This window comes from Garra rufa, chromosome 17 (assembly GCF_049309525.1).
Source record: "Garra rufa chromosome 17, GarRuf1.0, whole genome shotgun sequence".
In the NCBI taxonomy this organism is placed as follows: Eukaryota; Metazoa; Chordata; class Actinopteri; order Cypriniformes; family Cyprinidae; genus Garra; species Garra rufa.
Window position 1 is genome coordinate 6,066,974 of NC_133377.1, and position 27,588 is coordinate 6,094,561.

Below are 27,588 nucleotides of genomic sequence, written 5' to 3' on the forward strand. Positions count from 1 at the left end.
CACATTTTCTTAATTTGTACCTATTCTGAGGTGTTAAAATTCAAGCAATCAAGTCAAGTTCCCCAAGTGCACAATGGTGATAGTTCATGAGGCTTGAACCTACAACCTTTGTAGATACCACTCATTCTATTTACAGCATCTTTACCCTTTTTTCTCTTTCACAGAATGATTTTTTTCTTAGACTTTTTATGTTGAGCAGTTTTTTTCCCTCATACATTGTTATAAAATGAGTGGAGTTGACACTAACTTGGGAAGTAACCTTATCATACCTCTTTGCCATAGTAAATTTTGGCATTTGTTGGGCATCTATTTTTGCATCTGTTTATTCCACTTGTGTGGGAGAACTGCTGATGGCTGTGGCTTCCAAGCGTGTTACACACGTGTTTTCACATGCCTCAATTGGTGTTTGATTGGTATCAAGGGGCCGATTAGCACCTCTTCTGAGCACTATGTGCTCGCTTAATTGATGCCAGCCTGTGTGCCACTGCGTCTGCAGTATTGCTGCACTGGAAGAGCTCCTCTCCCACAGTCCACAGTGCTGATGTCTTCTCCTGATATGATTTTGAGGAGCTGACAAGCTTGACGAAATTCCATGCACCTTCTCTGCAGCGTGACACAACTTAACCTTCATTGTTCATCTTTTGTTGTTTGTTAGTGGCTCATGTTCCTGTTTGGTATGTGGCGTGTTCTTTCCAAATAATAATGTTTAGTTGAGAGATTATTTGGCATGCGGAAATCTTATAAATGTATTTGAGAAATGCGCTGTTATTGCAACTGAAGTTATATGGTATTTTGACTGTAAGTTGATGGTCAGTTGGTTGGTTGATTAATTGGCAGGAGTCTGCAGGTGTTTATGGACACTGGAATTCCACACAGTCGGCTTTTGGAGGAGCAGCGAGGACAGGATGGAGGAGATTGTCTTGGAGGTCCCTTGCGTTTCCAGGACCCTTGCATCTTCTGGCTGCACAGCGAAATAAATGGTAGCTTCATTGTAGACTGGCACTAGAACATGTCAGCTGTATCTTTATTTAATTTCTTCATTCATCCTCTTCTGTAGCTCTAGATGAGAGGTTGGACAAGCGTGTGGATCAGATGTTGTCACTTGGGCTGATTGATGAGCTCAAAGAATTTCACCAACGCTTCAATGACAAGATGATCAAAGAGAACAGGTAGCTTTCATTGTTGTGAATCAGATTATTTTTAGATAAATGATTAATAATTTATGAAACTGGACACTTGTAATTTCCTGACAACGCATACAAACATATGCTCACATTGTCCTACATTCACTTCAGAGAACAAAACAATGACACAAATGTACCACAACAAATTAGCAGTTTTTAAATAGGATGTCTTAATTTGTTTTTGGCTCTAAGGATTCATTAGTATCAATAGCTCTTTTTACTAGTAATTGGTGGATAATAACAGCCACCAATCTATTGTACACCACTAGTTTTGAGATCCTCTATTTGGTTTTGGAACTAGGTCAGATTTGTTTTGTATTCATAATACTTGTATTACCTCTGAATGAACCATGTGAAACCTATCTCACACAAGCTGGCGGACACAAAAGCTGCACAGCTGTCTTTTCTTTTCTTCAACTGTCAAAGAAATACAAGAAAGCGAAGTTTCACAGGCTGAACCTGTTCTGCACATCAGACTTTTTATGTTAACAAGTTCTAGCACGTTTATCACCTGCTGGTCTTGTCAGGAGTGGGTTCTTGTTTTAAATAATTGTGGGTATCCTGGGCCTTGACAAGTCTAACGCTTCCAATAACTGACAGTTGTCAGTTGATTTTGGCAAAGTGACTGAGCCGGTCGAATGACTCAGATGTGTGTTTAGTAATGTCAGAGTACATAGAGTTACGAGTATGCCTTTTGAATTCACAGGAAATGTATTGGCCTGTACTGCTGCATAACATTTGATGTAACCGTGACATTAGCATTAGACTGATTTAGCCTATTATCTAATAAATTAATTTGTACATTTCATTGAATGTTCTGTATTTATAAAGACTATAACCATCTCAAGATGCATATATACTAGGGATGCACCGAATATTCGGCCACCAAAAATTTTCGGCCAAAAATGGCCCAAAAGTGCATTTTCGGTTTTCGGCCGAAAGATTTTTATCACCGAAAGAACACGGCCGAAACAGTATGTTGACGCAAACAGAAACCGCGGCCTGCACGTGCTTGTCTGAAGCAGCACTTCTGCGGTCTGGACGTATTTCAGTATATCTGAGAAAGACCAACGGATTGCGATTTGCAAAACTTGTAATGGCTTAATTTCAAGAGAGGGTGTGTCTGCAGTCGTACGTGTAGTGATGAGAGCAGAGATCGAGACAGATGTAGCTTCCAGTGAGTGAAAAACAATGGAAAAAAACACATATGTGGCCATACAACCACTCATAATCCCTTAATATAGATATGCCCATGCACCTGCTCATAACAGCCTGACAATCACATGGAAACACCCTGGCAACCACTTATAACCACCTCACATAGATATGTCCATACAACCACTCATAACCCCTTCACATAGATATGCACATGCAACTGCTCATAACAACCTGACAATTACATGAAAACACCCTGGCAACCACTCATAACCCAGTCACATAGGTCCATGCAACCACTTAAAACACCCTAACAATCACATGGAAACACCCTGGTAACCACTCATAACAACCTCACATAGATATGCCCATTGAAATGCTCATAACAGCCTGACAATCACATGGAAACACCCTGGCAACCACTCATAACCCCTCCACATAGATATGCTCATACAACCACTCATAGCAACCTAGAAATCACATGGAAGCACCCTGACAACCACTCATAGTAGCCTAGGAATCAGTGATGCGCAGGTTGATCCAAAATGAGCGGGTGCCTGCGGTCACCTGCGGTCACCCACGGTTATGAGTCATCCAAAAATATTTTTAATGATATTCGGGTTGCGGTCGGTCGGGTCGTTTGAAATAAAGATGCTAATTAAACCTTTGTAATTTATATAGTACTAGACACAATTTTCTATGAAATGCATAGACCTACACTTTATTGGCTGAATAATATTTACCTTTTGAATGTTGAGCATTATTAACTGATGAATAAATGCTGACGCGGAACAAAATGCCCGATTTCCCAACATGTTGAACTGAACAATGCCATTGTACCATTTTAATAGGCTACTTTTAAACGCATATAGCTCAGTAATGTCAGCTTAAAATAATTCTTGATCATATAAGTTACATTGGAGAATCACTGACATACTTCGAAAACGAAACTATTTAAATCTGTATAAAAGAAAGACAAAATAAATCACAACAAGAACAATCTGTATTTTTCTTGTAATCAAGAACATTTCTTTTGACAAAATTACCTAATTAATGCCGAATGATGTTTGACAGTGAACGCATCTCTATACGCATATAATCGTTGGTGTCAGTCACAAATATTAAACATGCGGGTCAGGAAGCGGGTCGGGTACAAATTTTTTTTTTTTTGCCGTCCGAGTTGCGGGCGGGTTAGTTGAAAACGTCGGTCGGGTTCGGGTTGTTTATACATTTATTCCGCGCATCACTGCTTGGAATCACATTGAAACACCCTGGCAACCACTCATCACATGGAAATGCCCTGGCAACTACTCATAACAGCCTCGCATATATTTACCCATGCAACCACCAGGGTTTCCGCGGGGTCTTAAAAAGTCTTAAAGTCTAAAATTTAAAAATCTAAATTTTAGGCCTTAAAAAGTCTTAAATTCGCTGTTCTAGGTCTTAAATAATTTTACACAGGTCTTATTTTTCCGATGTCCATGTAACGCTACCTCTAATGCTCATTTAAATTCTCTTTTTGTTGTTTCCGTGGTGTTGTAGTTCTTTATTTCACAATTCCAAATATAATTTGCTGTATTTAAACTACAAATGAGACCAGCATGCAATAGCCAATCAGCTTTCTGTTATTGGCGCGAGTCTCTCTCGGATTGTACCGCAGAAGTAAAATGGATTTAACTTTTTAGCTTTGGGGAAGTGCAAGTTCAGCGACACTTAGCTTGAAAAAACTGAATATAGGGCTTGGCTAAGGCCAGTTGCTAACAACTAGATTTTTTTCTCCCTCTGTGGAAGTTACTGCGTCTTCAGAATCGCAGTAGCAGAATACAGGTCAAACGACCTTTTTCTGTATATAATGTTATCAATAATAATAAGAAATATAGGTCGAGCTAGCTGACCGCCAGCCTTCGAAATACTTTTAAAATGTTTTTTTTTTTACTTGCCCGACCGAACAAACCGCCTGATTAAAACTGAAGTGACAAAAACAACTAGCGAAGCATCGAAAGGCAAGAAAGATTCATATTTTAATACATTCAACGTAAACAGAAATTGATAATGGATAGTGTATTTCTGACATACTTTAAAACAAATGAATGTAACAGCACTCTAAAGAAACACACTGAGGTAAAAATTTCAAATGTATAGTTTATTTATAACATGATATAGTTCAGTAATATACCAAGTGAGCTTTTTGCTGAAAATTCTCACAATTACAAATGTTACATTAATTTTAGCTCAATAAAAAAGAAGTTAGTCAAGTAGTTACTTACATATTAGACAATATGCAACATTAGCAGAAGCATTCTCCTAGCAGCGTTCTGATATGATTCAGCGTTTTGCTCGAATCAGTTGAAATAACTCGCTCATGAAGTGACATACCGCCACCTGCTGGTAGTTTAGTGTTTAAAAGTATGCCTCCACACCCAACATTTCTAATGTATATATTTATAAATCAATAAATGTATTTAAAACATTAATCTCACTTTTAATTTTGCAGTGTAAATTATGTAATCTCACGGCTAACAGCCATTTAGAATTTATTGATAAATTCATAAAATAAATTTCAAAGGTAATGCATACATTTCAAAAGTAAAAAAAAAAGGCCTTTATAAAGGTAAATCAAATATGCAGATTTAAGATGTAAAAGCTAATAGAGCACTGATGAAAATATTGCTTCAGAATTTTTTTTTTTTTACATCAGATATTTCTAGTGGTACTTTTATGGGGATAGTTTGTGTGGAATAGTATCTGCTGATATGAAAAGTTCACTGTATATCGTAGTAATAAATTTAATTTATGACAGCCATGAAATTGTGTTTACTTTTTACATTAAACACATTAAATATTACATGTATGCATGTAATATAATATCTATTTCCATTACAGGTTCGGTCTTAAATTTCATATAAGGTGGTATTAAAAAGGTCTTAAAAAGTCTTAAATTTCACTTGTTCATATCTGCAGAAACCCTGAACCACTCATACACCCTAATAATCACGTTGCGTTGATTTTTGCTAAGACAAGCATGGTGTATTGGCGCAGTGGCTGTCTGTGAATTTGCCGATTAGACTTGAGATAAATGGCACGGCACAATCTTCGGATCTTGCGGCGATCAGAACATCCCTTGATGCTGTGTAGTGCACTTTAGCCTGTATTTACTGATGCACTAACAATATTTGTTGGAAAAGGTGATTAATTATTGATTGTTAGTGCTGTCCCATGCTCTGTTGTGCAGGGATATTGGCGGACGGACTGCAGTGCGGTGTGTCTGTGTGTGTGTGTGTGTGTGTGTGTGGATGTTGATGACACAGCAGTGTCTGGGGTTGGGCCGCTTTGGGTGTGGCTTCTGCTGATTGATGGCCGAATGCCCAGCTCTTCGTCCAGCCGATCGCACCCCACCTCCCCTCACAGACGTCTTGGTTGGCAAAATTGCAACCCAGGCGCTTTTCTCTTCTTTCCTCACGTCATCCCACTCTCTTCCTCCCCCTTTTCCTCTTCTTTTTGTCTGCATCTGCCGCCCTTCCGCCAGCCCTCTCACCTTACACATGGAGCAGTCACAAAGCAGCAAGGTCAGACTCTGCCTGTCTCTCCTTTCCATTCCCTCTCGGTCTATCTCGCTCTGTCCTGTCAATAGACCCCCCTCCCCCTCGCCCCGTCTGCACTGTCTGTGTCCCTATGACCGGCTGATCTCTGTTTTCTGAGCTGTATGACGACTCATTTTTACCCCAGGGGCTGGTGTTCGGATGCACCCAGTGACCGCTTTTCCATTTAAAACCGGGTCCCGTTAAACAATAGATGTGATTTCACCCTTGAGTTCACCAAAAGGCCTAATACTTATAAAATTACTCTATAATTTTTGTATATTATAACAATAATACTTATAATAAACATTCTTTAAATTCTGCTACAGCTGATCAGTAACATTAAGAAAGTGTCGAAAAAATGGCTTTGTTGTCACAGTTACAACAGCAGCGTTAAGTGTATTTGTATAATGAAATGCATTTGGAAAATGTGAGCTGTTGTGGAAAAAGTACACAATCTATGTTGCTGAAAACATGAGCACTTTAAACTATTTAAAGAACTCTTAAAAGTATGTGGTTTTATCTGAGCAGGTTGATGCTTTGACAGATTGCTTGTGCTCTCAGAATACTTTTACCAGTGCATAGCTTTATGCGAAATATTCATAGCTCTGCAATGTTAGAAATTCAAGCTCTTGTGAGCATTTCTATTTCTCAAATTAGGCTTGTTGTTACTGAGTTGCTGTTAAACTTCAGACATAACTGAAATTTAGGTTAATATTTAATTGTATTTAATTTAAATCGTAAGTGAAAGAACCATAACTGCAATAGCATTATAAACATTACCTATCCCTTACCTATCATTTTGTTAGAAAAAATACAGTTATGCTGTTTTTGCATGTTGGCATGTAAAATTGTATTTTTTGTTTTGTTTTATTTTATTTTATTATTTTAATTTTAATTTTATTTTTTGTTTTGTTTTATTTAGTTTAATTTTATTTAGTTTTACTTTTTTTATTTTGTTGTATTTAAAGAAAATATTGTTCATATTGATTTTAATTAAAATCCAAAGTGAAAAAACAACTTTAATAGCATTGTAAACATTATCTATCCCTTACCTATCATTTTGTGGGAAAAAAAACTATCGTTATAATTTGCTGTTTTGTTTATTATTTTATTTTACTTCATTTTACTTTATTTTATTTTTCCTTTTTCCTTTATTTATTTTATTTATTTATTTATTTATTTGTAGAGGAAAAAAATGGAGTTATGATTTGCTGTTTTTCATGTTTTATTTTACTTTATTTTATTTAGCTTTTTTACTATTTTATTTTATTTTTATTTTTGATTTTGACCAGTATATAACCATAGAAACCACATAGCAACACCCTGGCAATAACCCAGATCATTGTGGTGCTGTTGTGGACAAAGCAAACACATTTTTTGTTTTCTACATTTACTTTAGTAAATATCTAGTATAATTCTTCAGTTTTTGTGCATGTATAATAATAATTTGGCATACATAAGGAATTTAGTTTTAATCCTCTGTGTTTGCAGTCAGGACTATCAGCATGGCATTTTCCAGTCTATTGGCTTTAAAGAGTTTCACGAGTACCTGACAGCAAGTGACGATATCAGCCAGGAAGAACGTGATAAACTGAAGATTAAAGGTAAGGATTCATTCACCTCATTTTGCTTGAGCTTGAATGTCTTCAGTCTTTTGTTGTTAAACCATAAACAGCTGTCAGTTCAGACCTTGAGAATGAACGCAGAGTGAGAATGTTGTTGTTCTTGAAATTTTTCTGTGTGAGAACAGTTATGAAACCTTTCCTGACTTCACACAAAAGAGAGTGAACACGATCTCAGACGCTCATTTTGAAAGCATTTTTATGCTCATCCAAGCAGAATTTTTTTGTAACAGTCAAACCAGTTTTTTCCTGAACCAAGCTATTTTATGTCATGTCTATTAAATGATTTACTCATCTACCATAAAGTCTTTGACTTAACTTCATTTGGGATTTTTTAAATTTTTTATTTAAATACTGATTTGTGAATTATTCGACTAACTATCATATCTAATTCACTTAAAACTGGTAATGGATTGACAATAAATTATTTAACAAATAGGTATTGTCTTCTGATTTTCAGTGAGGGATTGACAACTGCACTGGTGTTGGAGTCTGATCAGATGTCTAAAACATTCAGTGTTTAAGACAGAACGCTCTCAGTCTTTGTTAACAGCTGCTGAAGGGCTGTAGGGAGGGAGACATCAGGCTTTCTCTCTCTGTCAGTCAGTTGGATTGGTGTCAAGATCAATTACCAGTGCACTAAGCATGAAAGTTGCAGCACTCATAACGGTGCTCATGTCTGCTGAGAGCTCATAAGTGAGGATTGCTTGCGTTGAGTGCTGAGCACTACTGACTTGTCGATAGGCCATGATGTCAACAATGTTGCTCTGATGTTTATATGATGGATTGTGAATTGCATTTGTGTTTTGTGGGGATGCCGCTGACTTAGAATCATGATTTTCTTTTTTTCTTTTTTGGTAGCACTACAGCACTCAATAAGTGTATATTAGCACCGTTTGTTGTTTGCTTTGGGAACTGATAGAGCGTTTAGACCTGTTTAAATTCTGGTAAAAAAAAAATAAAAATACAGTATCTCACAAAAGTGAGTGCACCCCTCACATTTCAGAAACCATTTTAGTATATCTTCTCAAGGGACAATACTATAGAAATGGAACTTGGATATATTTTAGAATAGGCAATGTGCAGCTTTTATAGCAGTATAGATTTAGTTTCCCTTGAAAATTACTCAACATACAGCCATTATTGTCAAAATAGCTGGCAACAAAAGTGAGTAGACCCTAAGTGAACTTGTCCAAAGTGTCAATATTTTGTGTTAGCGCCATTGTTATCTGGCACTGCCTTAATCATCCTGGGCATGGAATTGACCAGAGCTGCACAGGTTGTTGCTGGGATCCTCTTCCACTCCTCTATAATGACACCACAAGCTGTTAAATGGTAGACACATGGTGCTTCTCCACCTTGAGGATGCCCCACAGGTGCTTAATAGGGTTCAGGTCTGGAGACAAACTTGGCCATCATCTTCACCTTCAGCTTCCTCAACAAGGCAGTTGTCATCTTGGTGGTGTGTTTGGGATCGTTATCATGTTGGAAAACTGCTGTTCGACCTAGTTTCTGGAGGGAAGGCGTCATGTTCTGCTTTAGAATGTACAGTGCATAATGGAATCCATGTTTCCCTCAATGAACTGCAGCTCCCCAGCACCAGCCGCACTCATGCAGCCCCAGACCATGATGCTACAACCACCATGCTTGACTGTAGGCAAGACACAATTTTCTTGGTACTCCTCACCAGCTGGACACCATCTAAGCCAAACAAGTTTATCTTAGTCTCTTCAGACCACAGGACATGTTCCAGTAATTTATTCTCTTGGACAGGTTGTCTTCAGCAAACTGTTTGTGGGCTTTCTTGTGAGCCAGCTTCAAAAGAGGCTTCCTTCTGAGGCGACGTCCATGCAAACCAACTTATCCAAGTTTCATTTCTATAGTATTGTCCCTTGAGAAGATATACTAAAATGGTTGCTGAAATGTGTACTCACTTTTGTGAGATACTGCATCATGGTTTGCACAAAAATATTCTGCACATTAATGGGGATGAGTGGGTTTAAGGTCCAGATCGCAGTTTCAGTGCAGCTTATTCTTCGTCTATGTACTTTGTTTCAAAATGGTAGGGTAGGCCGAAAAACGCATTTTTAGGGCTGCCCCCTAATAGCCGACTAACTATTAGTTGATGAGAAGAGGCTTAGTCAACCAAAATTTAGTTGCAGAAAAAACAGTTTGTGACGGACAAATTGTTAACGGCTGGTCTATGTGGTAATACAGTACATTGGGCAGGACATCCAAACAATCGCCCATCATTCATCGACCTCAAATATGGCTTTTCATCTGAAAAATGTATGTAGTAGCAACTTTACACAGCTACTTAATCTAATACCAACCTAGAAAAATGTGCGCTATTCAAGTGTCTGTGCGGAGTGTGGAAGCTAAATAGTAGCGTGTTTACTGCATGACAGATGACGGCACCGGTTCAGTCTCTTGATCTTAAAATACTTTGTCGTTTTTTGTAATACAGATAAGTCTTTTGAATCTGTAAAGACTCTTTGTTTGTTTGTGTGCACTCACAATAACAACGAAACATTGCACTCTTGTAAAATAATGAAGCAAGCAGGATGTGCTTTCTGTCATCTCGGTTTCTGTGAACTTGAATGCTAAATTTCGAAACTGTATACTTGCCGTACAGACATGAAAAATATATAATCTATAAAGAGTAAAATGCCTACTTTTAAAAGAACCAATTCAAATAGAAAACAAATATTCTCAATTATGTAATCCATATGAAACATGCATATTAGGCACATCACTACTGTGGAGATGATGAGCCAGTGTCTCTGACTTCATCTCTTAAACCGAAAGAAAGCACAAATGTATCAATAAATTATTAAAATGTTAATGCATTATCCTTACTGTTTTTTCCAGACATATTCATAATTATATCTGCCGGTGCGCTGTGGCAAGGTTTTTATGTGTGTGATTAAGCGCTTATTAGGCTATGTAGGCAATTAAAGGCTCATTATTATGATTTATATGGTTTATTAATAAACATGCAACTAATAGTCAACTAATGCTTAAAATGAACGACTACTAGCCGACCAGAAAAATGTTTAGTTGAGGGCAGCTCTAGTAAACACTGGGTCGGTACTTCAGCCTACGTCATGTGTGATCTTTTTGACCTTTGGTTTAAGCAGCAACTGTTATTAACATTGATAATAATTAGAAATGTTTTTTAAGCAAGTCAGCATATTAGAATAATTTCTGAAGGACCATAAGACATTAAAATCTGGAGTGATGCTGAACATTCAGCTTTCACAGAAATTAAGTAAATTTTTAAATAGAAAACGTATAATGTAATCTGAATTTCTCTGTGTCTCAAAGTGAACAGGCGGTGCTCTGTTCTGTTGTCTACTGCACATACTTCAAACACACAAGGGGCTCATGATGCAATTTCAGATCTTTTGGTGCCACAGGTTACTGTAAAATTCAACATAACATGATGACACCAGAGTTGTGGAGCCAGAAGAGGTGGATATTTAATTTGGAATGAGAAGCACATCTTTCAAAATAATTGCTTTTGGGTTTAACTGGACCACATAGTAATGTTTAAAAAAAAAATACAAATGTATTTGTATTGAATGGCACTATGGTAGTAATTTTTTTGAATCTCAACCTGCACAGCATGAGAGCTACTTTTGCATTTTGCTTTTATGACTTTGTTTTTTAACCTTGATATCTAAGTAGCAGCGGTGCAAGATGTTAAAAGAGTAGTTCACCCAAAAGTGATCATTTACTCACCCTTGTGTCAACTCATCCTAATCTTTCACACATCAAAATGAACAAAAAGGCATTGTAAAAGTATATAGCTCAGCTGTGCTTGCTCAACTGACGTGCTTTGATCAATGTTTATCTGTAAATAAAAGCCTTAAGTAAATCTGTGCATCAAATAAAGTAATTGTTTCTATTCAGAAGACTTGGATTCAACTACTTGATTCAAATGGATTACTTTACCAAAGTCTTTTTGTAGTTTTTGATGCATGAAAATTTTGCTGGCATGGACTTTTAAAGGACAAAAATGAAGAGTGAATATATTTAAATGTGTCCCTTTAGATGTAACGGTTTAAGCAGTCGCAAATCATAAATTTGACCATAAATTTGACCATAATGTCTAGTCTTAGTAAACAGACACAGCCGAATGTGCTCTGGCACCAGTGGTAAGAGGATATACCAAAGGGGAAGTGGATTGGGAGAAGGGGCGACTGAGGGTTTTAATGGAACTGCCTCTTACTCTTCCCCCTCGTCGTCTAGGTTTTGCTATTAAGCACTTAAAATTGTGTTAGCAAACACATTGTGCATGACTACTTTTCACTTGATTTCTCCCACAAACATCTCACATAGTACTTTATGTGACCATCATACATTGATCCTATTTCCTCCCCCTCTCACAGGGATCGAGTCTCTCAAGCAGGTGACCCGCCGCTATGCCCGAAAACAGAACAAATGGGTCCGCAACCGATTCCTCAAGAGTAAGTCTCACTGAATATTTTCTAGGTTTATATGCTGGTGTGGTGTAGTGGTCAAGTTCAGAAGGCAGCTTGTTTGATTCCCACAAGGTGCCAAACTGCAGGTTATTCCAGCCTTAATAGCCCTGGAATAAATTCTGAGTTCTTTTCCCCTTTCCATCCTGTTGCTTCTGTTTGAGAGTTTAATGGTCTGTGAGGTACAGTCTCTGTGGCTGGATGCTCTTTAACACCACAGCTGTGCTTGTTCATAGTGCGACGTAGCCACTGGCTTTAATTTGGATCACTCATACTCTCAAGAGAACTGGAGTCACAGTTCACTTATCTGAGTTCTGAATTCATTGGTGCGCATTACATGTTGGCTTCGCTCTTGGCTTGTCTGTTGTATATTGGCTTCAGTCGCCCTCAGAGGTTACTGTGTGTTTTTTTTTTCGTTCTATTTCCGTACGGTCCAATGGTCAGGTAATCACAGCCGTTTTTAACGAGATGGACTTCACACAGACCATTAAACACACAAACGGCTGTGTAGAAAAACAGTGTGTGTGTTTTGAAGGCTACCCCTCCCTTACGGACGGTCTCAGAATTCCAAGGCTCAGGGTTCAGTATTTACCGGCCTTGAGTTGATAAAAGATCAAATGCTTGTAAAGCTTGGGTGTTTCAAGAAACGGCCAGTCTGAACAGTTTGTACTTTTATTTTCTAACTGACAACAGCCGAATCAGCGAACCCTTCAATGGATGAACAGCTGTGTGTGTATGTGTGTGCTGGTGACATCATATCTGGAGAAAGGAAGTAAAGGACATTTTATGGAACGGAGAATGTACAAGTGAAACACTGTTAGCCGTTTGCATAATAAAAGCTGTAAAGTTAAATGGAGGGGGATTTTCGGACAGGCCATGTATTGGTGTATCTTGTAAAGACAAACAGCTAAACAGAGTGGGACAAAAACAACGCAAGAGTCCTAAGAGTAGGAAGTTTAAAACTAATTTTAACTTGATGCTCATAGAGTGAGATGCTGAAAAAACATTCAGATGTGGCACAGTGTACTGTTTGATGCAGATGATAGAATGCTATAACTCTTCTAATTCTATACAAGCTTTAAAGGAATAATTCACCCAAAATTTATAATTTTGTCACCTAGCGTTTTGTTCCAAACCCTGATGACTTAAAGGATTAGTTCACTCCTTAATTAACATTTCCTGATACAATCTTCCACAATCTTCATGTCTGTCTGACTTCAGTTGAAAAAAAATTAAGGTTTTGAGGAAAAAGATCCAGGATTTTTCTCCATATAGTGGACTTCAATAGGAACCAACGGGTTAAAGGTCCAAATTGCAGTTTCAGTGCAGCTTTAAAAGGCTCTACACGATCCCAGCCAAGGAATAAGAGACTTATCTAGTGAAACAATTGATCATTTTCCAAATAATAAATATGTAAATAAATACTTTTTAACCACAAATGCTTGTCTTGCCAATGTTTTCAATTTACCTTGGATTTCTACTAGTTCTTGGCCTTCACTGCCTCTGCTGTTCCTCCCAACATTATCCGGGCATTCCCTTTGGACTCTGACCCTTGTTTCTGAGGATCCTGGACTGGATTACTCCTTGCTCCCCATCCCTACAGAAGCTACCAGCAATCCTGTTAGCCCTAATGAGATTAGGCAGAGACGGTGGCTAGCCCTCATTAAGAGTAGTTTGTGTCCCGCCATATGCGGCTAGACCCTAAACACAGGGGCAGCTGGCATTAGGTGAGATATCTGTGAACGTGGCCTTCCTCCACAGCCTCTCTTCATCCCTAGAGTTATATGAGGAGGGGCCTTTTGGTCATCTTGGTCATCACCAGATGGTCTAGTGCTTTAATCAGTGATCAGTCCTGCAGTGTGGCAAGTTTCTACTCATTTTGCCATCTTAATTACATCAGAAAATAATAAAAAGCAGGCAAAACTTCTCTCTACATTTCCTTTTTAGCCACTCTGTCTCAAGGGAGAGTTCAAGACTTTTCTATGACTAATCGAGACCAGCTCCTCCAAGTTCATGCTGAGTCCAAATGAGTCAGAATCTCGTCTTGTCTGGAGTGAGAGAGCTACATCACTGCTATTAGATTTCTAAGAAGCAGCTAAACTCTTTGGTCACCTCTGTAGCCTTACTTAACAAGGTTCACCAGGCCAGTGGGTCTCAATTCATCTTAACCCAAAGTTGTTTCGTCCTCGTTGAACCCCTTGCATCTATCTTCACCACTCTCCCACCCTTTGCTGGACTCTGACCTGCTTTTGGTCTGGTTAAGCTCTTGTGGCTGCCTGTCAGTGGCCTAACTGATCCCTCCCTCTGCACCCCACGCATCCCAGGGCCTCATGGGGCCCTCAGCTGACCGGTCTAATCCTGCAGGCATTAGTGTACTGCTAGGAATTCAGATTGGTGGCAGGAGATTGGAGTCTGTGGTGTGGCCTCTTGGGGATAAGGACTTGTGGGGTCATTGAGGGCATACTTCGGTTCATTGTCCTCCTGGCCTCTATTGGGCGATAAACAGTTCCTCTTTCCTTTTTTAGTCAGTGTTTTTGATTTTTTTGATTTTTTTTTTTTTCATTTGTGAATTAAGCTCTAAGCTGACAAGTACAAGCCAGTTTGGTATATTGATATTGTTGGCCCAAAAAGGGAACAACGCTCTTTGAGAATTGTGATGTGGCAACCCTATTAAAGGAGACCTTGGATGCCCATTTTCCCTAAGTGTTGGTATGATTTTTTTTTAGGGTCTTTTAAAAAATTTGTCAATGGTCGTGTAAAGCAATACCCTTTTTACCATGTCAAAAACAGCTCTGTTCACAGCGACTTGTTTCAGTGCATGGCTCTTTAAATGCTAATGAGCTCTGCGTTACCATCAAAAGCAAAACTAATCTACAACACATCCTCAGTGGCTCCAGTGAGAGTCTTTGAGACAAAATGAAGATTCACTTTTTTAAAGTTCACTTTTATATCCAAATACAAAACACCTACATTTGCTTACAAGACATTGTTGTCGCTACAGCTGCTCGAGCGTGGAGAAAATGGCACACGGCGTACAACTGGCCGAGGATGGGAAGATATTAATATGGGATAGTCCATCAGCGGTTGTGGGCGGGGCTTGAGCAATATGACATCACACTGCTCAGAAAGTCAAAACAGCTTGATAATTGAGACTCTTTAGGTTTTTTTGTGGATTAAAAACAAAAACAAAGAGTAAAGGGATTTTTCATTGTAGGATGATTGTATCCATCTGCTGAGACACATTTCTATGCCATGTAAAAGTGAATTTTGCATCTAACGTCCCCTTTAAAATAGATTGAGTTGCAGCCAATATCCATCACAAATAGTCAGCACACTTCCTTGTAAAGCTGTGTCTGTTTGAACCCTACTGTTGATATTGTAACAGCTGAACTCAGTTTCCGTCTGTGCTTCCCTAGGGAGATTGGACCGAGCGGCTTGGGGGTAACCGTGACAACGGCTCAGTTTGTGGCTCGAGGAGGCAACGTGAGCGTTAAATAACAGTCTCTTGCCTTTTGTCAACGATAGGGGAAACCTGAGTGGGATGCGCGACAGGTGCGACATAGAAAAGTGTCCACTTACACTCCGCACACCTCAGGACATGCCCCACACTCCTAAAATACATTCCCGCTGGAAGACTGGAGCCAGCCACTTGCATATGGGCCTTTGTGTGTGTTTATATGGGCCATTCTACAGAATTGGTTCAGAGTCGGAAAAGTCTTGACAAATTATTTTTCCACAATGTTTGTACGTATGCAAATTGTATAATATCCAAGGTACACATTGCTAGTAATTGTGCAATTAATTCTAATGTATTTTCAGAAAGTTTTGGAATATTTGTCCTCTCCCCAAATGTGTTCTTTCAAAACACAGTAATATATAATTTAATAAGAAGGATTATATTGACCTATTAAGATTTTACTTGCATATTCTTTGTAAATATAATTTTTTTCCATTTTATTAAGAAATTTTCAGAGGTAAATCTATAACAATTTTAATTGTAACACTATTTCAGTTGTGGTGAATCTAATTTTTCTTTGTAAAAGGTAAAATGTTGCTCAAACTGATTTCAAACTTAGTTGAATATACAGTACATTTAACCAAACACTATCATAACATCTTAGTTGATGATTCAGTATACTTTATTTTTGACAAAACATCCCATGTTTTGGTTGTGACTGCACATTTTCAGTAGTGACAGTAGTGTTTTGGTAGCAACCACATCACAAAAATGTAGTTTATTTCCTCCAAATAACGGATTATGTGTTGCCTTTTGAGAACTTTCACAAGATATTTTTAAAAACAACAATGGAATAAAATGCAAAAATTATTTCAATATCATTTTCAGAAGGTAAAATTTAGGGGTAAAGGTTCGGGACAGCCACCTGCACCATGCAAGTACCCACTAAATGATTTTATATGTACTAAGCTTACTGATATGTTAAATATTACTATGGGTTTCAATAGATAATAGAAGGATCTAAGTAGACATCTAAGATTTAAATACTCAAATACTTTTGTTGTGGGACAGCAGTTTGGATAGGGCTGGGCGATTTGGCCTAAAATCAAAATCTCGATTAATTGAACATTTTAACTCGATTAAAATTAATGAACGATTCTTTTATTTATTAATACAATTATATTTAATTATATTTATATAATATTTATATAATATTAATTTTTTTTGCCCTCATAGTTCACTGACAAGTTTTGTACAGTAGCTAAATATGCTCACATATTACAAGTGAGAAATTTTTGAATGAAGGGTGCATTACTTGATTTTAAAATAATTGAAGGAAACACACACTATCTACTATCTATGATTATTTATTGAACATCAGTGTTGAACAACTGAAATTAAAGCACACATTGCTTAAAACGAAAAGTCACATTTTTTCTTAAATTAGTGAAAATAAATAACTTGCACTTTTGGAAACAAAATAAATTATTTTTAATATTTTTCATATTAAAAGTAGAAAATAAGCAGTATCTCTTCTAAATAAAAATACTCTTGTATATCCTGTAAATACTTTTTACTGAATAAATAAGCTCTGTTTAAGCTCTCCATCGAGATGTCTGCGGAAGAACGGAACGGAACGGAGCGGGGTCACGTGACTCCACACGCGGTAGTGTTTTTAAAGGGAAAGTAATCAAAATAATTGACCTGGAAAAATTTAATCGATTATAGGTTCTGAAGGTCGATTTCGATTACTTTTCGATTAATTGCCCAGCCCTAAGTTTGGACCAATTCTGTAAAATGACCCATATACATAAACATGTGTTGATAATCTTGTTTACAGAGAAATACTGCGTAGTTGAGGATGACCATGTAATGTACAAGCAAATGTAAATGAGAAAACACAGCTGTTGAGGTGTTGACTTTCTGGCTGCAACCTACAGCTGGATGCCTGATGATTACGGCTCTCGGCCACTCAATCTCTTAGCCCTCACTTCCTGTTTGGAATGTCCAAAAGTGACTGACAAAGTCCTACAGCTGTCCAGCATTACAACAACAGGTGTCCTGTGCTGAAATCCATATCTCCTTTCGTCCTTTCTTGCCCTAGGCTCTCTCATCACACAAACAGCAGCAGGTGTGACCGCTCGCTGATGCCCATGTCTTTAGAGACTCTGCCAGTTGGTGAGCGAGGGGTCTTTTCACATTTTAAAAGCCGGCAGCCGTACGGCTGTCTGCCGTGGGTGCGCTGGAGAGGCGCCGCCTCATTGAGGCAGACATTTGAGATCTCTGTGGTTACAAACCCTTGTTCTCTTGTCTTTTGCACCATTCGGGTCAAGCAAGATTACTTGACTTGGATTTCACTGAGATTTCAATTTTAGGCGGGAGGGAGAGACCTCCGTTCAGCATCTGTTTACCCCCAGATGGCCATCGTTGCCCTGTTCCCTCTAATTTCTTTACCCCAGAGGAAAAAGAGAGGGAGAGGTTTAAAGAGGTACATAAAGGTAGAGAAAAGAAAGTCCTCCACTCCCCACATGGCTCAGGTAGGCCAGGTGTCTCTGTGCAAGCCCACCTGCTGCCGCTCTTTTCTGATAAGCACAATAGCAGACATAAAGACTGCAGAACTTTCTTTTGATTAGAAGCGACTGCGAGCAAGAGGCAACAAGGTTTAGTTTGGGGTAAAGAGGTGCTTACGTCAGCTAAGTGGGACGCTGGGTTGCTTGTGTGAAGGAACACCTGTGTTTTTCATGCCTGTGCAAAACATGTACAGGCAAATTAAAGGATTTAGCCATATGAAGCTGTTTGTATTTAATTTGGTGCATGAAACGTCATAATCATGATTCATACTTTCAGTTTCTTTGCTGATGGATTAATGTAATGGATTTTAAATTGATTTATTTCAAAATTAATATTTGGTAGGTTTAAATGATTAGTTCACTTTCAGAATAAAGGTTTCTTGATAATCTACTCACCTCCATGTCAAGAGCCAAGATTATGAAAATAAATTAAGAAATTAAGGTTTTTGAGGAAAACATTCCAGGATTTTTCTCCATATAGTGGACTTCAATGGGTTGTAGGTCCAAATTGCAGTTTCAATGCAGCTTCAAAGGTCATGTTTAGCAAAACAATCTGTCATTTTCTTAAAAAAAAATTAAAATATATTTACTTCTAACCACTTTGAAACTACATTTTGGACATTCAACCTATTGGCCACCATTGAAGTCCACTATATGGAGAAAAATCCTGGAATCTTTTCCTCAAAAACTTTGATTTCTTTTCACCTGACGAAAGAAAGACGTGAACACCTTGGATGACATGGGGGTAAGTAAATTATCAGGAATTTTTTATTCTGAAAGCAAACTAATCTTCTAAGCAACTATACCTATTTAAAAGTGCAATTTTCAACCGTTTTAATACATTTTGTGATATATTATGCCCACTTAAAAAAGATCCAAAGGTTTTTTTTGCATAATATACATTTGATTTGGTTGCCATTCAGGTTTTCTAAATTGTTTTATAATTATTTCATTGTGTCTTGTTTAATATAATGGATGGTGTTATTGTTGTGTTTCAGGATTATGTAATACTTATTGGTGTCATCTGGGCCTGCTCTAATTGTAAACAAACACAGGGTGATAAGGAAGTAAATTGCATTTGGAGTCACTCCAGTGGTTGGCCAAGGGTCAAATTAGAAACTGTTGGTTCCTTTTTGCCAGACGTGGAGGAACTGTCTGACAAAGAATTAGATTTTCTGCGATAAGCATTTAACTACAGTTGCAAACAGTGTTCGTCTACTTTGCATTTTATGTAAATGAAACTTTTGCATAGTCATTTTATAACTAAGAGCCTTCCTACATTTTTAAGAAGTGTTCAAGTGCATGTTTGTCTTTGTGACAGTGCTGGACTTGTGTAACATTTGCCTCAGGCAAACAGGTGTGAGGGCTGGATGATTTGATCAGCAGTGTCCTTGTGAAATGGTGGCTTCTCTTAATTCTCTGTTATGCCTGTTGTTGTCTTTTTTCTTTGAGCTGGACTCCTTGTGATCTTCTAAAAGAGAAGAGTAAAACTTACTCCCATGCCTTTCCTTCATCAGTCACAAGGGAGCTAAGTTTTTTGAGGAAATGTTCTCGATACAATGGACTTCAATGGTGGCCAACAGGTTAAAGGGGTCCTATTATGCTTTTTCACTTTTTAAACTTTAGCCAGTGTGTGGTGTGTATGTTTGTGCATAAAAAATATCTACAAAGTTAAAAATCTCAAAGTCCACTCCAAAGGGAGATATTTAGCTTTTAAAAAATCCCTTTTCAAGAACTACAAGGAAACGACTCATTCGGACTACAGCGTTTGTTTTCCGGAGGCTATTACCTCACAACGTAAGTCCCGCCTACTGAAATTCAATTCGTTGGCGTTCACGTGTGTTGCACAGTGGGTCCAAACACACGCAGATCCGCGGCTGCTGTAAACACGAACATTAGTGATCATCCCTGGACACGTCGGCGCCTCACCTAGACGTGCAGTGTGTGATTTATTCATCAGCTTCACTAGACTTATGGTTTCGGGCATGCAAATGATTAAATACATTAGCACAATAATGATAATATCACGTATCCGCGATCTCGCAGGCTCACGATAGGACCAACAGTAGCGTATTATTTACTCACCCTTCAAGCATCCTAGGTATATGACTTCCTTCTTTCAGACGAATGCAATCGGAGTTATATTAAATCAATTCTGGCACTCATAGAAGAAGCGTAGACTGTAAATACGTTGCTCCATAATAAAAAAAAGTGTCTCACATGACTCCGGGGCGGTCGGTAAAAGCCTCCTTTAGCTATTAGATGTGTTTTTGTAAAAAAAAAAAAAAAAAAAAAAATCCGTATTTAAAACATAAGAATCACTTTAATCTAGTTTGCTGCTTTGGGAAGGGGCGTAGCAGGCGGAACGCGGTCTACGCTGTTTGCCAATCACAACGCAGTGGGACTGCTGACCAATCACAATACATTTGGTTTTTCGGAAGGCGGATCCCGGAACTAATCGAGTCGTTTGTGCCAGCCTGGGGAGAAAGCTATTGTAATAATGTAAATTATGTGAAACATAATGCGTTTTTCAAACTACTAAGCATGACAGCATGTTCAAGTATACCCCAAAAACAAAATAAAGACTTTGTAAAGGAGCATAATAGGACCCCTTTAAAGGTCCAAATTGCAGTTTCAGTGCAGCTTTAAAAGGGCTGTACACAATCCCAGTCAAGGAATATGGTTCTTATCTAGCGAAACAATCTATCATATTAAAAAAAAATGTATTTAGGTTTCAACCACAAATGCTCTTCTTGCACTAGCTCTGCGATGCGCATCTTCACACATTGTGTAATTGGACATTAGAAAAGTCACTTGCGGTTAGTTCTTCATTTGTGTACTTCGGATCATAAAGGTAGGGTAGGGCGAAAAACTTTTTTCCCCAACTTCGATTTTTTTTTTTGTATAGGGCGTTTGACTTTCTTTGCACGTTCGCTTGTGTTGGTACTGATGAGCATTTGTAGTTAAAAAGTATATACAATTGTATTTTTCTTATAAAATTACAGATCGCTTTGCTAGATTAGACTCTGACTCCTCGGGTTGGATTTTGTAGAGGCCTGTAATTTGGACCTTCAACCTGTTGGCCACTATTGAAGTCCACTATATGGAGAGAAATCCTCAGGTTTTTTTCCTCAAATTCCTTTTTAACTGAAGAAAGAAAGACATGAATCTTTGATGACTTGGGGGTTGAGTAAATTATCAAGAAATTTTCATTATGAAAGTGAATTTTCTTTTTAAGAGGGTTTCAACAGCAAAAATAACAATAGCAGTTGTAAGTGCAGCAATTTAGTATAAAAGGAAATAATGTTTGTTAGAGAAGGATTATTATTTTGCTGATACTCAGGAACATTTCAGAAATGTTTGTGTCCCAAGTGGTTTGTCAAAATGCATTCTGCATGTTGTAAGAGCTCAGGTTTCTTCCTTATAAAAAAAAAACCCAAAACAATTTGTCTAACCAGCACAGTCTTCTTGTGCAATTCGGTAATAAGAATTAATAAACAGGCTACACTATCTCTCTACTATCTTGAAAGCTCTTCCGTATTCACTGTGTTTGTCAGCTTTACTAACATTTCCTCAAAGAAAAAACAAACATTTGTAAGTACAGGATGTCATTTCAAGCAGTCTGACAGTTCAACTAGACAGCGTTTTTAAAAATAGCAGCTCTAAAAATATCATGCCAGACAGATGCTGCTTTGAAACTGGTTATCACAGCAGAAGAATTTTAACTGCTTGTGTCTTCATCAGGACGTAATTAAACCTCCCTGAGCCAAACCACATGCAATTGGTCATAGTGACACTTCAATGACTGAAGTTAGCTTTCTTGGATCAAATCAAATTGCATTAGTTAATTGCTGAGCAAGTTGTTTTCTCCACTTAAAAGGCTAGAGATGCACTATTTGCTTTTTTTTTTTTTTAGCTGATGCAGTAATACTTTAACAATAATTACCTTTTGTTCTTGCCTTTATTACACTTTTACAACTCAAACAGTGCACCATGGGAATGCCAGTTTTATCTTAAAGGGGTCATCCGGTGCCACATGCACTTTTACAAGCTGTTTGAACTGAAATGTGTGTTAGGAGAATGTGTACACAATAGGGCTGTCCCCGAATAGTCGAAGATTCGATGCATCGATATGCGGAGCCTGATTCGACCACCGATCTCACAGTCGAATCTTCGCGGGTGAAACGAGCATCATACCATTTTGGCAATATGGGGGAGCTCAATGTCAAATTGCACACAGAACTACTGATTTTGTACGGTTATATTAAGCTATATACAGCCTTTGATTATGATAATGCAGTAAAAACAAAAGTGAAAAGAAAGAAGCGTTCAATAAATAGGTAATAAATAATAAATTTGGAGGAGCCTTTTTTGAATGGTTTTCTGTTGGCACTGGCAGTGAACGTTCTGCGCTCTGTTTATGCGCCCCCGCGGTGCCTCGCTTTTTCGCCGCCTGCTGCGCCTCGCGTTTTTGCAGGAGCGCTCTGAGCGCCTGAAGTTCAAAAAAAAATAAATAAATAAATAAATCAACTCTGAGCGGAAAAACGCCCAACGTCATTCACGTTCTTTTCCATTGTCCAATCGAATGAATGGAGACGCGGGTCTTCTGTTGTGATGGCGAAAGTTTACCGTCGCTTAAAAAGTCTGGAGACTGCAAGAAATGGAGGAGAAACATTTGGTGTCTATCGTGGGTAATCAGGAGCTGTATTATTTAGGGTTTCTGCTAATATGACAGTTTACTTAACAGCAAAAAACTAAGATTTTAGAGCGTTCGCGCTATAATCCTTTGAATTGACTGACAGGACAGCTGTTTTGGTCGTTGCTTAGCAAAAAAGGCAGTGCTGTGCGCCTCGCGTTTTTAGAACTAAAAGACGCGTTCTGTGTTTTTATTTAAACCTAAATAAGTTCGTCTGTCAGTTGGAAGGCAGTTTTGGTCGCTTTATTAAAAGTTGTTGCTGTGTGCAGTGTGTAAAATAAAATAAAAATTGTTTTACCCTCCTGCTGACTATAATGTCGTGCATCTTTCAACCCATTCACACACACACACACACACACACACACACACACACACACACACACATAGGCCTAGATGATTCGACTATCGGTCGACTATAGAAAGATTCGAAAATTCTGATTCGACTATGAAAATTCATAGTCGGGGACAGCCCTAGTACACAACCACCCTAGAATGACAAAGATCCACCCAGTAGTTTTCTTTTAATTTAGTAAATAAATTGCCCCTTCTCATATCGAGCCGTTCTCAGATGCCTGTCGTTGTGGCGTAACACCGACGGAGGCTGCTCCTGCGATAGTTGATAGACAGCAGTGTTTTAGCATAGACCCGCCTCGAGTGTAAACTGACAGCACTGAGGGAATGTGACCGCCGATCTATCTAAATGGGTTAATGTTTATATGAGTCATTTCTCATCATGCTGCTTTATAAAAGAGGGTCAGTATAAAGCTTAGTGTAACGCTAGATGGTTTAAAACGGTGTCTGTTAATGATTAAGATGTAACCTTAACGCAATACCTGCAAACGTGTTTACAGCCCGCAACTGCATATGAGTAAAGACTATAAGACTCAAATTTATGTATTTCAATATGAGGATAGAGTAAGTTATGTTAACCGATCACTTTTTGCTCTTGTTCAATCAGCTATGCCTCAGTAAACACACCGCTTTCGTCTCTTTACCACAGTAAACACAGTAAACACACCGCGTTCGTCTCTTTACCACAGTAAACACAGTAAACACACCGTGTTCGTCTCTTTACCACAGTAAACACACCGCGTTCGTCTCTTTACCACAGTAAACACACCGCGTTTGTCTCTTTACCACAGTAAACACAGTAAACACACCGCGTTCGTCTCTTTACCACAGTAAACACACCGTGTTCGTCTCTTTACCACACTAAACACACCGCGTTCGTCTCTTTACCACAGTAAACACAGTAAACACACTGCGTTTGTCTCTTTACCACAGTAAACACAGTAAACACACCGTGTTCGTCTCTTTACCACACTAAACACACCGCGTTCGTCTCTTTACCACAGTAAACACAAACACACTGCGTTCGTCTCTTTACCACAGTAAACACAGTAAACACACTGCGTTTGTCTCTTTACCACAGTAAACACAGTAAACACACCGCGTTCGTCTCTTTACCACAGTAAACACACCGCGTTCGTCTCTTTACCACAGTAAACACACCGCGTTCGTCTCTTTACCACAGTAAACACACCGCGTTCGTCTCTGTACCACAGTAAACACACCGCATTCGTCTCTTTACCACAGTAAACACACCGCGTTCGTCTCTTTACCACAGTGTAAACACCGCGTTCGTCTCTTTACCACAGTAAACACACCGCGTTCGTCTCTGTACCACAGTAAACACACCGCGTTCGTCTCTTTACCACAGTAAACACAGTAAACACACCGCGTTCGTCTCTTTACCACACTAAACACACCGCGTTCGTCTCTTTACCACACTAAACACACCGCGTTCTTCTCTTTACCACAGTAAACACACCGCGTTCGTCTCTTTACCACAGTTAACACACCGCGTTCGTCTCTTTACCACAGTAAACACACCGCGTTCGTCTCTTTACCACAGTAAACACACCGCGTTTGTCTCTTTACCACAGTAAACACAGTAAACACACCGTGTTCGTCTCTTTACCACAGTAAACACACCGCGTTCGTCTCTTTACCACAGTAAACACACCGCGTTCGTCTCTTTACCACAGTAAACACACCGCGTTCGTCTCTTTACCACAGTTAACACACCGCGTTCGTCTCTTTACCACAGTAAACACACCGCGTTCGTCTCTTTACCACAGTAAACACACCGCGTTTGTCTCTTTACCACAGTAAACACAGTAAACACACCGCGTTCGTCTCTTTACCACAGTAAACACACCGTGTTCGTCTCTTTACCACACTAAACACACCGCGTTCGTCTCTTTACCACAGTAAACACAGTAAACACACTGCGTTTGTCTCTTTACCACAGTAAACACAGTAAACACACCGTGTTCGTCTCTTTACCACAGTAAACACAGTAAACACACTGCGTTTGTCTCTTTACCACAGTAAACACAGTAAACACACCGCGTTCGTCTCTTTACCACAGTAAACACACCGCGTTCGTCTCTTTACCACAGTAAACACACCGCGTTCGTCTCTTTACCACAGTAAACACACCGCGTTCGTCTCTTTACCACAGTAAACACACCGCGTTCGTCTCTTTACCACAGTAAACACACCGCGTTCGTCTCTTTACCACAGTAAACACACCGCGTTCGTCTCTTTACCACAGTAAACACACCGCGTTCGTCTCTGTACCACAGTAAACACACCGCGTTCGTCTCTTTACCACAGTAAACACACCGCGTTCGTCTCTGTACCACAGTAAACACACCGCATTCGTCTCTTTACCACAGTAAACACACCGCGTTCGTCTCTTTACCACAGTGTAAACACCGCGTTCGTCTCTTTACCACAGTAAACACACCGCGTTCGTCTCTGTACCACAGTAAACACACCGCGTTCGTCTCTTTACCACAGTAAACACACCGCGTTCGTCTCTTTACCACAGTAAACACACCGCGTTTGTCTCTTTACCACAGTAAACACAGTAAACACACCGCGTTCGTCTCTTTACCACAGTAAACACACCGCGTTCGTCTCTTTACCACAGTAAACACACTGCGTTCGTCTCTTTACCACAGTTAACACACCGCGTTCGTCTCTTTACCACAGTAAACACACCGCGTTCGTCTCTTTACCACAGTAAACACACCGCGTTTGTCTCTTTACCACAGTAAACACAGTAAACACACCGCGTTCGTCTCTTTACCACAGTAAACACACCGTGTTCGTCTCTTTACCACACTAAACACACCGCGTTCGTCTCTTTACCACAGTAAACACAGTAAACACACTGCGTTTGTCTCTTTACCACAGTAAACACAGTAAACACACCGTGTTCGTCTCTTTACCACACTAAACACACCGCGTTCGTCTCTTTACCACAGTAAACACAAACACACTGCGTTCGTCTCTTTACCACAGTAAACACACTGCGTTTGTCTCTTTACCACAGTAAACACAGTAAACACACCGCGTTCGTCTCTTTACCACAGTAAACACACCGCGTTCGTCTCTTTACCACACTAAACACACCGCGTTCGTCTCTTTACCACAGTAAACACACCGCGTTCGTCTCTTTACCACACTAAACACACCGCGTTCGTCTCTTTACCACAGTAAACACACCGCGTTCGTCTCTTTACCACACTAAACACACCGCGTTCGTCTCTTTACCACACAAACACACTGCGTTCGTCTCTTTACCACAGTAAACACAGTAAACACACTGCGTTTGTCTCTTTACCACAGTAAACACAGTAAACACACCGCGTTCGTCTCTTTACCACAGTAAACACACCGCGTTCGTCTCTTTACCACAGTAAACACACCGCGTTCGTCTCTTTACCACAGTGTAAACACCGCGTTCGTCTCTTTACCACAGTAAACACACCGCGTTCGTCTCTGTACCACAGTAAACACACCGCGTTCGTCTCTTTACCACAGTAAACACAGTAAACACACCGCGTTCGTCTCTTTACCACACTAAACACACCGCGTTCGTCTCTTTACCACAGTAAACACACCGCGTTCGTCTCTTTACCACAGTTAACACACCGCGTTCGTCTCTTTACCACAGTAAACACACCGCGTTCGTCTCTTTACCACAGTAAACACACCGCGTTTGTCTCTTTACCACAGTAAACACAGTAAACACACCGCGTTCGTCTCTTTACCACAGTAAACACACCGCGTTCGTCTCTTTACCACAGTAAACACACCGCGTTCGTCTCTTTACCACAGTAAACACACTGCGTTCGTCTCTTTACCACAGTTAACACACCGCGTTCGTCTCTTTACCACAGTAAACACACCGCGTTCGTCTCTTTACCACAGTAAACACACCGCGTTTGTCTCTTTACCACAGTAAACACAGTAAACACACCGCGTTCGTCTCTTTACCACAGTAAACACACCGTGTTCGTCTCTTTACCACACTAAACACACCGCGTTCGTCTCTTTACCACAGTAAACACAGTAAACACACTGCGTTTGTCTCTTTACCACAGTAAACACAGTAAACACACCGTGTTCGTCTCTTTACCACACTAAACACACCGCGTTCGTCTCTTTACCACAGTAAACACAAACACACTGCGTTCGTCTCTTTACCACAGTAAACACACTGCGTTTGTCTCTTTACCACAGTAAACACAGTAAACACACCGCGTTCGTCTCTTTACCACAGTAAACACACCGCGTTCGTCTCTTTACCACACTAAACACACCGCGTTCGTCTCTTTACCACACTAAACACACCGCGTTCGTCTCTTTACCACACTAAACACACCGCGTTCGTCTCTTTACCACACTAAACACACCGCGTTCGTCTCTTTACCACAGTTAACACACCGCGTTCGTCTCTTTACCACAGTAAACACACCGCGT

General features: G+C 39.3%; 1 protein-coding gene across 2 annotated transcripts in view; it reads left to right on the forward strand.

The window, feature by feature from the left end:
* Positions 1-27,588, forward strand: part of trit1 (tRNA isopentenyltransferase 1) — a 72,054-nt gene that overhangs the window by 34,970 nt on the left and 9,496 nt on the right. For both annotated transcript variants that reach the window (XM_073822097.1, XM_073822096.1), the window contains 4 exons: positions 838-980; positions 1,058-1,169; positions 7,412-7,524; positions 11,937-12,014. In XM_073822097.1, the coding sequence (XP_073678198.1) occupies positions 838-980; positions 1,058-1,169; positions 7,412-7,524; positions 11,937-12,014 (446 nt within the window). The remainder of the gene's footprint in view (positions 1-837; positions 981-1,057; positions 1,170-7,411; positions 7,525-11,936; positions 12,015-27,588) is intronic.